The 12325-nt window shown below is 34.9% G+C and overlaps 1 protein-coding gene across 2 annotated transcripts in view; it reads left to right on the top strand.

The window, feature by feature from the left end:
- Sec61beta (Sec61 translocon subunit beta) overlaps window positions 1-12325 on the top strand; it is an 81188-nt gene that overhangs the window by 31418 nt on the left and 37445 nt on the right. For both annotated transcript variants that reach the window (XM_089249216.1, XM_089249217.1), the window contains exon 2: window positions 1823-1917. In XM_089249216.1, the coding sequence (XP_089105342.1) occupies window positions 1823-1917 (95 nt within the window). The remainder of the gene's footprint in view (window positions 1-1822; window positions 1918-12325) is intronic.

Genomic DNA, 12325 nt, shown 5'->3' with positions numbered 1-12325 from the left:
ACTATGGTATTGCAAAACTTGCATTAGTCACTTGCCATTTGTTATCAGTTTCATTCACCGTAGTCCATTGAATGGACTGTTTTCTTCCAGAACGTTCAGCACTTGGCATCGCTGACTAAATTTTATTACAAAATTTACACTTCTCTCAAAGTAAAATTTTAGAATTTGGACAGTTTATACACATAACTTGTCTAGCTAAGCAGCAGAAAGAAATGGTGTATCAAGCATAGCATTCAGTCCAGTCGAATTGATCTGTTTCAGAATTTAGTTTCTTACAAATAATTTGTTAGGGTTTTTGTTTTTTTAATCACAGTTTTAATAAACTATACTTTTTATCATTTAGGAACAGTGTTTCTCCACTAGAGGTGTTTGAACTCTGGTTGCACTTTAAGCACACGTGAAACCAGCTAAAATTTTTATCAATATTGATTTAATGTTCTGTGCTAATTATTATTAATATACATAATAATTGTCATAAATTACCCAGTCTATTATATTCATTTACAGCATATATAACTTTCTTTCCTTATGCTCCAATATCAAAAACCATGAAAATCCCGAAAAAGCCCAGTGGGTTGGGTTTTTTGCCAACCGTGTCCACAGAGGATTAATTTTTTGTATAATTCCTTGCTGTAATTGCTCATTCAAGTAATAGATGTTGTACAATCCAATGAGTAACGAGCTCCAAGAGACCGGAGAAATCACTTCGTTATAACAAAATTTCGTTATGAAGGAATTCCAGGTTTTTGCATTGTTCCTATGTAAAATTATCTGAATGATTAGAAAAGTATTCGTTAGAACGAGATTTTTGCTGTAACGGTATTCGTTAAAATGGGATCCGACTGTACCAACATATCATTGGGCTTTTGACTTTACTTTTTGTATTAAAATTTTGTGTTTGTTCGAATTGTGCAACAAACAGTCTTTAGACAATAGAATTTATTTTATTCAATTGATGCTGAATGGCCCTTGGTTGTACATCAAGTGAATTGAGATGTCTGTACCAGATGTGTGATACTGAGTTGCCACCATTCATTCACTTTAATTTGGGGGGGGGGTGCTCATTAATAAAAGCATTTTTTTCTGAAAGTTTCAATCTATAAAGTTAATTTGGGCTCAATGATCTTTCATGTTAGATAAACACAAATCTGTGGTGTTCATATTTTTTGCTTATAGTTTGTTGTTTATTCATTAATGCTCAATTAAATTTGAGCAATTAGGAGAAATAAACAGGTCATATGAAAATATGCATTCTTAATCATTAACAAGATTTGTTTTAATTAACCAGTCAGTTCAGTTAATTTAAAAAAATTGATTTTTAAAAATTTTTTTTAAATAATCATGACTTTTTCATACCCTGCTTTTCTACTCCCCCCAGATAAGTTTACACAGGAATGAATTCAAACCTGGAATTCCTTTTTAATGAAATTTCGATAGAACAAAGTGATTTCTCCGGTCTTTTGGAGTTCATTAAAACAGGATTCAACTGTAATAATAAAAAGAAACAAATTTATATCAATGACACTGTGCTATCATGTGCACTATGTTATGGTCATAACCTTAAACCATGACAAAAATTAACCCCTGTAGCATTTCTACCTGTCGCTTCAAAATATTTTGTATAACTTCACACATATAATGGTATATATGAATGATATTCTTTCAGCCTGAATGACATTCTTTATGCCTGAATGTGTGTGTGATATTCTTTATATACTTTTGTGTGTGTGCAAGAGTTGAATAAAGAAAATGACTGATTTCAGTCATTATGTATTTTTTCACTTTTTCCTGTCGACTAATGAAATTGTCTTCATTCTACTAGCCTGCCCCTGCAAGTTCTACCAGTGTAGGAGCTGGAAGCAGATCTCCGAAATCAATGGCTCCTAGAGCTGGTGGCAGTGCTGGTGTGAAGCAGAGGTACAAAGTCTTTCTTAATTATCTATTTTTGTGTGTTAATTATTATATAACTTTTGGTAGGGAAAGTACAAGAATAATGATATATTTAATAAATTTTTCAGCATGTAAAAAGATCTTGATTTCAAAATTGCTGAACAGACAAATTGAGAAAAGAATTTGTTGATTTTTTTTTTTGTCTGAGTTCCGATTAAGTGAAGTCACACTCAAACTTACGTCAGTAATTCGTTTCAAGACTAATGAAGTAAAGCAATACAAATTCTTCCACTGATATATTGTTGAAATAATGAGGCAATGAAGTTGCATCAAAATCTGATCATAATTTATTGTATTTATATTTCTATTGACACTTAATAACTAGCTATTCTTTTAGTTGCCAAGTGAGGAAGGAAAATGTGCGGTTTCTTCATTCTTTCATTTTTCATTGTGACCTTATTGGGTAAAAAAACATGGAGAATAGATATCCTAAATATTAGAAAATGTAACTGTTGATTCTTATAAAACAACTTACAAATCTTTAAAAAATAACCAATTATGATTGAAATAGCTAAAAAAATTAGCTTTGGGTAGTAACTAGCATTTCAAGGACTACTACTAAACACATGTACCTTGTCCATATTCTTCTGTAGAACCTCTTGTGTTGTGAACCTAACTTAAAGCTTGTTTCTGTGTAATGCTGTTTATAGGCTGATGTCTGTTTTTGAATTATGAATTATACTATGATTGAATATTCAGAGCTCTCACTTGTTTTACTTTTTAGTAAAACATGGTGTCTACCATCACTGAAAAGTCATAAAATTTGGGCGAAGGTCAGACTTTTTACGTTTATGTTTTTTTTCTGAATCTCACTATTTTTCTGGGGCATTCAGTATTTTTTTATTCTTCGTTTCTTTTCTCTTTCTTTTTTTCTAGATTGGGAAGGGTAAACAAAAAAAAAGAAAGACATTGACGCACATTTTGTGCATAGGTAAAACAACAGTTTGCAGTACAAAGCAGTTGGATACACAGGCTTATTCTAGGTTTGTGATTCTGATGCTACCCAATAGCATTCCATTGTCTTCTGGATTTTTAAGGCATGCAGAGGCATAAATAATACTCAGCAAAGAGCTAGAAATAAAAGTGCTTCATTTTTCAAAAATGATTACACTGGCATTGAATAGTAAAATGTGAACCAATCCCTTTAAAAAAGGATGGAGAACGCAGTAAAACTATCTGATTCACCTTGCCTTATTTATATCGGATCTTGTAATTTACACATTTTGCACTGCGCTTTTGAAAGTGGTCTCGAAAGAGCATCATTCTTAAAAAACGTACGTCTTCAAAATTTGCTGTGCATTGTCAAAGGAGTTGACAGACTCTGCACTTTGGAAGACTCCAAAAAAAGAATGTAATATATATGAGGAGAGACAGCAAAGAATTATCTGTGGTTGCTAGTACACTGTTTTGGCCAAAAATTGGTTTTGTAACCAAGTCATTTATCCTTTTGCTTTGACTTGAGTCAATCTTATAGGATACTGAAATAGTGCTATTGAAAAAAAAATTAGTTCAAAATTAAAAAAAAAATTTGTTTAGGGATTTTTTTCCCCCATTATGCTATGATTATGTTGTCTAAGGGGGTTACCCTCCCCCGTCTTACTTTTTAGTCCTGCATTTTCCTACTTTTATTCATTTTTTGAGTGTAAGCCCTGCTTCATAATTTGCTGTGTGCCGAAGAGAGTTGACATATTGGACTGTAGAAGGCTCGAAACAAAAAAAATTTAATTTATATTGAACAGAAAAGAATTATCTGTGGTTGCTAGTGCACTGTTTTGGCTAAAAATTCTTTTTGTAACCAAATTGTCATTTTGCTTTGGCTTGAGTCAGTCTTACAGGGTACCTAATAGTGCTATGGAAAATTTGCTACGATTAGCCTATATTGTCTAAGGGGGATACCCTCACTCATCCTACTTTTTAGTCCTGCTTTTTCCTACTTTTTATAATTTTTTGAGTGGGAGCCCTGAAAAATGGATGCAGATCTGAAAAAGATTTTAAAACTGTTCGAAAGCATTAAATTTTATTGATTCACATGTGCTGTGTATGAATGACCATCTAACAGCTGAGGTGCCTAATATATATACAAAAATGTTCAGTTTAAAAGGACTGGCAGAGGCATTGGAGGTGTTTCGAATCAGTGAGTGCTCACTCGCTTCTAGCTTTATATGTAAGAAATTTCAATTTCTGTATAAATTCTGGGATACTGAGACCTATGTCACCTATTACCACGAGTGCTCGAGCACCCACAGCACCCATAGTTTCAACACCACTGAGCACTGTTCTAATTCTCAGTTGTAATTGGCTTTACTAGGTTTCATTTGAATAAACCATTGTGGACACAAAATCACAGTGGTTTTGCAAAAATGAAAAAATTGAAAATTTTCTCAGTAGTAAGACTGATAGAGAAATTTGATTTATGTTTGTATTGTAAGACAGTGCTTACTATGTGGGTGGATACATGGGAACATGAAGGGGGTAGCAGCCCCCCCCCCCTTGCATCAAAGATTTGTATGGTAGATCAAAATACATTGTGTATATATGTATTGACACCATCATGCCCCATGAAAAGTTGCAAAAGATAATTGATTGCTTATGTTTCTATAATATAAATTCACTTCCTCGTCCCCCCCCCCCATTTCATAAGACCACCTCCCCAATTTTAGTATCACAAACTTGTCTAGGGGGTCGCAACTTGCACTTTGGGAACCAACTTATGTGAAAAAAACATCCATCATGGTTCATTGTCAAACGAGAAACAGTCACCAAAAAGTCACTAAATTTTGCTTTTGGTATGTGGTAGACACACCCCATTTTAAAAATGTCCTACTTTTTTTTCAAAAATCCTATCAACAAAATTTCTTGTAATTGATTTTTATTGAGGGAATCATAGATATATTTCCAAATAATTAGAGATGTGAGGTGAGAATATTCTCGTGGATGTAAAAATTTGAGAATAATCGAGAATATTCATTTTTATTTTAAATAATTTAAATTTTTTTTACTAATTTTGTGTATGTTATGAAATATAAATCAGTTTATTTCCTGAAACATTAACAACACAGAAATTTTTGGTATAATCACCCCAATGACAACTTTTAGTTTGAGACAGGTCATGATGAGAGGGTTTTTAAAAAGTTTGGTTATAAAGATTTTAGAAACCTTTGGATTAAAACCTTAAAAAATTATTTTAAAATTAGATAAATTTTCAGAAATTAGTTCATAACAAAAGAAATTATCAAAGTTGATTGATAAAGGAAGTTATTCTTATATAATCACCTTCATTCTAAGAAGATACAGAACTGTTGTTTTCTTCAATGCACATACACTCAAACCTGTTTTTGTGCGGTGGATAAGGACAGCATAAAAATATCGTACAAAACTTCACAAGTAGCTATAAAAAATATTTTTCGCAACACATTTAAAAAGTATTTTTTTTTTATGCGGTGGATAGGGACCGCATAAAAAAAGTCTCACAAAGAAAATTACTCAAAACCTTACGAAATAACTAGAAATTGCTTTTTTAAACAAAATCAAGACACAAGGCTTGGCAGCTACTTGGAATCTCACCAAACCTTTTGGAATCTAATTTAGAAAATACACATGCGAACATATTTAAATGTTTTATTTACATATGTACTTATTTTACACATACAAAACTTTTCAAAATGTATAACCATTATCCTTCATAGTCCGACAATGCACCATGGGCGGAGATACGGGCCCCCCCCCCCCACGTCAAAAGGGAATGGGCAGATCTAATGTACACTGAAAAGCCAAAAAAAACTGGTACACCTGCCTTATATCGTGTAGGGCCCCCACGAGCCCGCAACACGCCGTAGCATGGACTCGGCTAATGTGTGAAGTAGTGCTGGAGGTAATTGACACCATGAATCCTGCAGGTCTGTCCATAAATCTGTAGGAGTAAGAGGGGGTGGAGATCTATCTCTTCTGAACAGCACGTTGCAAGGCATCCCAGATATGTTCAATAACATTCATGTCTGGGGATTTAGGTGGCCATTGGAAGTGTCTAAAGTCAGAAGAGTGTTCCCGGAGCCACTTTGTAGCAATTCTGGATGTGTGGGGTGTCGCATTGTCCTGCTGAAATTGTCCAAGTCCGGCGGAATGCACAATGGACATGAATGGGTGCAGGTGATCAGACAGCAGGGTTGGTAAAAAAAACTGTTTTTTTGAAAAAAAACCAAAAAACCGGGTTTTTTTGGTTTAAACCGTTTTTTTGTTTTAAATAGTATTAACATTAAAAACAATGAAATTTCTGAAAAATCATTCAAACTTCTAATAATTAACTAAAATGAAATGGTTATTAATGTAATTAACACTATTCCCATACTAATAATTAATCAATAAATATTTCTTACGTTTTAACAAAAACCAACTTTTGCAATTTAATTATTTTTTGCTCAACTCAATGGATTACTGTGTTTGAAAATTCTTTTAATGTTATTATTAATCATATAATATATAAAGGTTTTTCTCCAGTTACTTTCAGTATACTTAATTAGGAAGCTATTTTGCAAAAAGTAATAAAAATTAGGTGAATATAATGTATTTAATAAAGCATAAATAATGCAGATTAATTAGCAATGATTTACGATATACAGGGTGATTATAACTAAGGTTCTGATTTCAAAACACTGTAAAAAAAGAACGATTGTCAGAATGACTTGAAAATTGACATGAATATTCCTGTAAAAATTCAATTTTATTTGATAAGGGGGAAAAAAATACTTAAAAATGTAAAATTAATGACATCATCCAACATGTGGGAAATTTGCTCGCAGAATGGAAACGATAGCCAGTCATGGCAAAATGATACCTTAATTATAGCATTGCATGATTTCATAATTCATGGAAGCATCACAAAAAACGAAGTAATTGAACAAACTACAACTTACTTAAGAAATGTTAAATATGTTGTCCAACCTGAGGTTGAAAGCACAAAAATTGTTGTTCAACAACAGAATCGGAGTATGCCATGGTCAAAATGTGGATGTGCTTGCAATTCAGCTTCATTAAACCAAATGCCCCTCCCCCTCTAATATTCCTGAGGAACTTCTAACATATAGGGAATGTGCTGGAGATTGCAATTCAAAGTTTGCAATCTGACCACTGTTTATTACACCCACAGCCAGAAGTTGCAAGGGTTAAGGTGCATCCTGTAAAATGGGTCTTCAACAGCTGCTTTGCTGGTATTGCAATGTGCATCTTGATAGAAGTTCTATCCACACACTGATGCTGTGGAAGTGCCAAAATGATGTGGTTGCACAAAATAGATTATACTGCTGGCCAAGTACAGCATCATCTACTTGCACATTTTGCACTTTTTTCTTTTGCGAAAGAAACTTCCATTGCTTCAGGAGTATCCATGCAAATTTTTAAGTCATTCCGATCAGTACTTATTGTATAGTTTTGGAGAATCAAAATTATAATCTCCCTGTATATAGCTGATTATTTTTCATAAATCTGTTATTTTTATTCAGTAGAACCCTGATTAACTGGGCTTAACGGTGTGAAAGTATAAAAAAAAACCTACTATTGAATATTAAGACTGGGAGATATACAGTAGGAGACATGCTACTTCTTATGGGAAAAAAAATGAAAATGTATGTGAGGTAATGTAACTACTAGTACACTAGTCTTTGTCCTTTAAGGACAGCTGGTGTCTTTATTGGATTATAGGACCACCTGCCCCTAGCATGATGGTGTCACTACTGTAGCTGCTTCTTTGTGAAGGGAAAAAGAAACCCTGTGAGATATGTAATACACCACTACATTTAGATGTGTGATGCAATCCTTATTCATGAATTTGCTATTCATGAAGTTAGAGCATCAGAATGTAGCCAAAGGTTAGAAAATGTTGTAAGAATGAGAAGTTTTGGCTTTTATATATAACTTTAAATGACTAAGATAATTCATATGAAAAATATATATACATTCTGGCCACTTTTATGAGACTTTTTGAAAAAACCACTTATAAAATCTTATGTCATTTAAAGATATACCATCAGAATGTACCCCAAGGATATAAAATGAGGTAAAAATGAAACATTTTGGCTAATAATGAACAAATATGATATTTTTCAGGGAAAAAAAAAATGATATTTAGGCCACTTTTATCTGATTTTTTGAAAAAAACCAGTTGGTTAAAACCAAGGTTTAAACCAAACAACCCTGTCAGACAGGATGCTTACGTACCTGTCACCTGTCAGAGTCGTATCTAGACTTATCAGGGGTCCCATATCACGCCAACTGCACACGCCCCATACCATCACAGAGCCTCCACCAGCTTGAACAGTCCCCTGTTGACATGTAGGGTCCATGGATTCATGAGGTTGTCTCCATACACGTACACGTCCATCAGCTCAAAGCAATTGGAACCGAGACTCGTCAGACCAGGCAACGTGTTTCCAGTCCTCAACAGTCCAATGTCGGTGTTGTCGGGCCCAGGCGAGGCGTAAAGCTTTGTGTCGTGCAGTCATCAAGGGTACACGAGTGGGCCTTCGGCTCCGAAAGCCCATATCGATGATGTTTTGTTGAATGGTTCGCACGCTGACACTTGTTGATGGCCCAGCATTGAAATCTGCAGCAATTTGCAGAAGGGTTGCATGTCTGTCACGTTTAATGATTCTCGTCAGTCGTCGTTGGTCCCGTTCTTGCATGATTTTATTCCGACCGCAGCAATGTCGTAGATTTAATTTTTTACCGGATTCCCGATATTCGCAGTACACTCGTGAAATGATCGTACGTGAAAATCCAAATTTCATCTCACCTCGGAGATGCTATGTCCCATCTCTCGTGCGCAGACTATAACACCACGTTCAAACTCACTTAAATCTCGATAACCTGCCATTGTAGCAGCAGTAACCGATCTAACAACTATGCCAGACACTTGTTGTGTTATATAGGCGTTGCCGACCGCAGCGCCATACTCTGATTGGTTCCATATCTCTTTATTTGCATACTTTGCATACTTATGCAGTTTATATGTTATGTAGGAATTGACATCATCATGCCACCCCCAGCAATAATGACCTTGCCCCCCCCCCCCCCGACTACCGAGTCTATCTCCGCCTATGCAATACGAGAATTTTCTTGTGGTAAACTGGTTAAAAATCACTTTCGTCACTTGAAGCACTTGAAGATATGCACTTTTTTAGAGTTGACTTTTTTTCAGTTACCATGTAGTCCATGATCATTTTTTTGGGATGACTGTTGTTTCACTAGACGCTTGTATATGTCTTGGTAGCCAGATAGATATACAAGATTGAAGCTCTTTTTAGAATTTTGAAGTTCTTTCAGAATTGGCATCGATTGCAAAAAAATGACCTAATTTACTGCAAAGTTGGAGTCCTGCATAGATTTTATCTGCTGTCATATAATCGGGTTCTTCTTGCCCATCAGTAACATGTTACGTAATTTATAATGTCATCATCCCTTACGGTTTCATCCTGAATCATTTCGACAAGATCATTTTCACTGAAAGTATTAAAACCACCTCCGCCGATGCCATGTGCTAGCGTAACGATTTCTGTTGTTAACATTGATGTGTTTTCGGTTGCACTTCTATTAATGACACATTCTGGCCAGGCTGCTTTCCAGCATGCATTTAATGTGTGTTGTTTTATTTCAGTAATTGCTGTAGCAGCGTGATTTATGCAGTCCAATATCGAAAACTTCTTCGAAATTTGTCAAGGTTATTGCACTCTAAATCCTTCAACTGATTATAAAACCGTATAGCTTTCTGTTTAATTAATTCTCCATCAATGGGGATTCGTTTTTTGAGTTAATTCTTGAATCCACAATATGAGCGCTTTTTCCGTTTTCTCTATTAAAATTTTTTTTTGAATATGATGCTCGTTTAGCTCTTCATTTGTGGCACAATTACTAGATTTATTTATTTCACCTGCACGTTTTTGTATGCCTCTTATAGTGGATTCACCTAATCCAAATTCTTTACCAAGAGCTGCGGATCCTTCACCTTCTGCTATTTGTTTTAAAATCGTAGTCTTAGTTTCTAAGGAAATTACCTTTCTCTTCGATTTGTTTTTGCCCTTATTCATTTTCAGGGATTATGTCGAAAAATAAAATAAAAATCCTAAAAATTTATATCTAAATAGAAAAAATGATAAATTTACCTTCAATTTACGCTTTGAAATGAATCTTATCTGAATAGTCCAGGAATATAAAAGCACTTTGAATTATATACTTCAGTACATATGTAATGTAATTGGCTGACGCAATACTTATGTAATGTGATGAAATACAAAAAATTGAAAAAACTAAATGGCCGATCAAACCTACTAATTTTTTTTATTGATAACTTTGTCAATTATGTTCTAATTTGATTGAAATTTTCATATACCGCACAAATAAAATCGCACACACAAAAAAATCGCACAAAAAAAGACTGCACAAAAACAGGTTTGAGTGTGCACTTAAATTCTGTATCACTCACATTTCTTTAAAATTTGTGCAATTCAGCCCGGTTGGTTTAATTTTCGTGCTTTCAAACTTTAATGTTGTGGTCTACAAACTTCAATATACCCATCTTCTTGACGGGAAGAGAGACAGGGACAGAGAATATTCTCTGAAAGGACTACTATTATAAATTACTAGAGAATATTTTTATCAAAAATAATAATTATTATCAAGTTATTTATCATAATGCATGTTATTACATATATTCTTGATATATATCTTTCTCTATGGAAAGATTTCAGTAACTGAAGAATGTTCTCATCAAGGACTATTATTAATAACTTCAGAATAATTCTTATTTTCTATAAGAATATTCCCCAGTAATTTATGAAAGTAGTCCTTCCAGAGAATATTCTCAGAATATTCATATGTAACTATATTATAAATAACAGGAGAATATTCTCATCAAGAACTTATAAGAATATTCTCAAGTTATTTATAATAGTGGTCTTACCAGAGAATATTCTCTGAAGGACTCAATATTCTCTGAATATTCTCCATGAATATTCTCAAGAATATTCCCTGAAAGATTTCTCTAGAGAATTTTACATCTCTAATTTAATCAATCTTAAAGATACTTATTTCCTGATAAATTTCCTTTCATCAAACGTTCCTGAAAGGGGCAGACTTTCCCTTTTTGTACAAATTGTGTTAAGGACATAAACATCGGATGGTCCCCCATGTGAAATCAAAAACCTCAAGCAAGTGTCACAAAAAGTCACGTGTTCTTCAAAGGGCGTAGGGATTTTATTCCCTAGGGTTTAACTTCCATGTGTGTAAAATCTCTATTTTATTTGACTTTAATTTTTGAGTAGGGATTTTCTTCCCTACATTTCAACTTTTTGTGTGGGAAATCCCTATTTTATTTGGGAAAATCCCTTTTGTATTTATTAGGGAGTGGTTTTAGTATACACTCATGTCCATAAATTAAGGATAATTCAGAATCACACGGAAATCGAAATCTAAAGTAAAAATTATCTCACACATCACACACAAAATGCCGGCTTGCCCCAGGTGACAAAATATCTAGTTAGGGCCATTCAAGTATTACGTCAGCATCGATGGGGGGAGGGGGTTTTATATTTGCTGACTTTTGATGACAAGGGGTGGGGGTAGAATCATCACACACATCTGCAAGACTGATATGCAAATTTCAGGAAGCCACCAGATGATGCCGATAGTATGTCACAATGACGAGAGTATAAGAGGGGGTATATAAGGAATGGTGGCAAAGAAGTAAAATTGTTCGCAAGAGTTCTGTAAGGCGCTCAGTGCCATAAGCGAATAGTTATGACACAGAGGACGCATGTGGATGATTTTTTACGTGGTAGAATTATCGGCCGCCTGGAATGTGGCCGTACTCGGATGGAAGTATCCGAGGAACTTGGAATTGTCCAAAGTGTCATCTCTAGACTTTGGCAACGATTCCAAGATAACGGAAATGTCAGTAGACGTTACAGTACAGGTCGCCCCAGAGTTACACCGCCGAATGAAGACCGGTATTTGGCAGTAACGGCCAAAAGAAGCAGATGGAGCACAGCATCCGACCTGTCTCGTCAGCTATCTGCAGCCATGGGTACCACAGTTTCAAGGCAAACCATGTACAGACGTTTGGGAGATATTGGTCTATATGCTCGCAGGCCTGTCAGATGTGTTCCGCCCACGGCAACTCACTGTCGGCAGCGATTAGCCTGGAGTAGAGAACATGCAATGTGGACATCGTCACAGTGGGCTTGTGTGATGTTTTCCGACGAGTCCAGGTTTAGCTTGCAGTCTGATTCACGTCAGACTTTCATATGGAGAACACCAGGTACCCGTTACCACCAAGACAATATCATTGAACGACACTGTTACGGTGGTGCAGCATTGCTCGTTTGGGGTG

Source organism: Pholcus phalangioides, unplaced genomic scaffold, assembly GCF_987345545.1.
Source record: "Pholcus phalangioides strain wild (caught in Gottingen) unplaced genomic scaffold, Ppha-v1.0 ptg000022l_1, whole genome shotgun sequence".
NCBI classification, from domain to species: Eukaryota; Metazoa; Arthropoda; class Arachnida; order Araneae; family Pholcidae; genus Pholcus; species Pholcus phalangioides.
This window is presented reverse-complemented; position numbering and strand designations above follow the sequence as displayed.